The sequence below is a fragment of the Palaemon carinicauda genome, chromosome 36, assembly GCF_036898095.1.
Source record: "Palaemon carinicauda isolate YSFRI2023 chromosome 36, ASM3689809v2, whole genome shotgun sequence".
Taxonomy (NCBI): domain Eukaryota; kingdom Metazoa; phylum Arthropoda; class Malacostraca; order Decapoda; family Palaemonidae; genus Palaemon; species Palaemon carinicauda.
Window position 1 is genome coordinate 40,184,717 of NC_090760.1, and position 2,766 is coordinate 40,187,482.

The 2,766-nt window shown below is 30.0% G+C and overlaps 1 protein-coding gene across 3 annotated transcripts in view; it reads left to right on the forward strand.

Annotated features, from left to right (window-relative positions):
- The window catches only part of LOC137628417 (protein white-like), an 11,001-nt gene extending 8,316 nt beyond the window's left edge, over nt 1–2,685 (forward strand). For all 3 annotated transcript variants that reach the window (XM_068359572.1, XM_068359569.1, XM_068359570.1), the window contains exons 5-6: nt 185–306; nt 2,542–2,685. In XM_068359572.1, the coding sequence (XP_068215673.1) occupies nt 185–306; nt 2,542–2,631 (212 nt within the window). In that variant the 3' untranslated portion in view covers nt 2,632–2,685. The remainder of the gene's footprint in view (nt 1–184; nt 307–2,541) is intronic.
- Nucleotides 2,686–2,766: the final 81 nt, after the last annotated feature.

Genomic DNA, 2,766 nt, shown 5'->3' on the forward strand with positions numbered 1-2,766 from the left:
AAGCCTGTGGTCACGAAATTTATTCCTGATTATTTTAAACATTCCCCTTGGAAAAAAAACATTCTTTCTTAAATGTTTTCTGATTTTTAGAATCATCTCTAATTTTGAAGATAAGAACTTTCACTGAAATTACTTTCAGTATATGATAATCCTCTGTCCTTAAAATGGTAACGACCTCTTACAGGTAAATTGTTCATCAACGGGCGACGAGTGACTCCCGAACTTCTTACAAGCAGGTCAGCCTACGTCCAACAGGAAGATATATTTGTCGGTACAATCACCGTGAAAGAACAACTCGTGTTTCAGGTGAGTCATGTGGAGTAAACTTTGGCATTTATTAATTTGAGTGGTTGGGACACAACATTTCAAGTTATTATTATTATTATTATTATTATTATTATTATTATTATTATTATTATTATTATTATTAATGCTGTTTATATTACCCTTTCTGTGTGAGGATAACTTATCGTGGTGAAATGGTTTGTGTATCACCATGACCAGCAAAGCTGTACTGGTCAACGCTACCCATACTAGGTTGGTTTGCTGTGACCTATCATAAAAATGTCTACCACCATCACCAATGCTCACTGACTAGCGTGGTGATGAAAACTGGCAATCCGTCCTGAGCCCTTTGTCCTGCACTGGGCTAGAAATGGCTCCATTTGATGTTTTTGTTGTTTTTGTTGTTGATGTTGTTTATATTACAATTCAATAGTTTTCTCCGTAAAATTGGGGCATCATTAAAAAGGTTATCAACTGGCACGATAAACTATTCATATAAATTATACAAATTGACCTGATATCACAATGTTTAAGTCAAAGGATACACATATTGCTATATTTCGAAAATCTGAACTAAGCCTTGGAAATTATCGACAGATTTCATCACTGGAACAGATTTGATACAACCTAATATGAATGTCTTTCAAGTTTTGAACATCTGCTGTTACATGTACACCTAGTGAAACATCTTAAGTCACTTGAACATCCAATTCCTTTTAAATACTACTGTAGTTTAAATACGAGGATTTATCCTCCTGTACCCAAACCTCTCGCATGTATTTAACCACACTGAAATTGTATAAAGACATAAAGACTCATTGTCAAAGTTAACGTCTTCAGTTGACTGTTTTCACTTGCTTAAATTTGGCGCGTATCTTTTTTACGAGAATATATCTTTTTAGCATATGGGTATTCTATTATAAGGAAGTTAGCGGTAATTCTATATCACAGTATTTCCTTATGATGATACTTTTATTATCAATAGCGTAATATTTCATTTTTAAAAAATAAAGTTAGCGGTAATTCCATATCTGAATATTCCCATATAAGGATATTATTTTTACTATCAATGGCGTAATATTTTATTTGTTTCTTATAAAGTTAGCGGTAATGCCATATCTGAGTATTCCCATATAATGTTATTTTTTATTATCAATGGCGTAATACTTTATTTGTTTTTAATAAATTTAGCGGAAATTCCACATCTGAATATTCCCATATAAGGATATTATTTTTATTATCAATGGCGTAAAATTTTATTGTTTTTTTTTTTCATAAAATTAGCGGTAATGCCATATCTAAGTATTCCCATATAATGATATTATTTCTATTATCAATGGCGTAATATTTCATTTGTTTTTTAATAGATTTAGCGGAAATTCCATATCTGAGTATTCCCATATAAGGATATTATTTTTATCATCAATGGGGGTAATATTTTATTTGTTTTTGATAAAGTTAGCGGCAATGCCATATCTGAGTATTCTCATATAATGATATTATTTTTATTAACAATGGCGTCATATTCCATTTGTTTTTTATGAAGTTAGTGGTAATTCCATAACTGAGTATTCCATATAATGTTATCATTTGTAATATTTATGGCGTAATATTTCAATTTGTCTGTGAATCAAATGCAATTTTTAATCAAGATAGAAATTTATTGCAGTCACTCGAACGTCTGTCCCTTCTTCGATATCTGATTGTATCTAAGCAACAGGTGCTCATGAATATCCAATACTGTAAATAATTTAATCAAGTGAACAAGAAAGGGAACTAACTTTTTAAGATAATTTCTTTAATATCAAATTTAAATTCCGCTTCCTTATCTTGAACAGGATAAACAATTAGCCCATATACATACATATATATATATATATATATATATATATATATATATATATATATATATATATATATATATATATATATATTTATATATATGCTCTATATATATATATATATATATATTATATATATATATATATATATATATATATATATATATATATATTATATATATACATACATACATACATAATGTGTATGCAAACATCAATCAATTTTATGGTCATCCTTTCATTTTTTAACTAATAAATTAAATCATATGAACTGATATACATACATATAGTTTGTATATTGCCTATATACTGTATATCTATGCATACACATATTTCACCAGTACTATCTAATCTTAAAAAAGGGATACTCCAATCTGTGTGGCAAGATAACTCACCCCTCATATTATTCCCATAGGCCAACTTACGCATGGACAAACACCTGTCAAGAACAGAGAGGATGCAGAGAGTGGAAGACGTCATGGTTGAGGTAAACAATAAACTGTAATACTGATGCTGAGTTCAGTTTGGTATCAATCACGTCCAAAAGGTTGTTATCTTGTAGGCTCTGCATAGCAGAAAGGGAAACCTGATGGCTGGGTATCTGATATGTGGGAGAAATGATGAATAGCAGAGTGAGGGG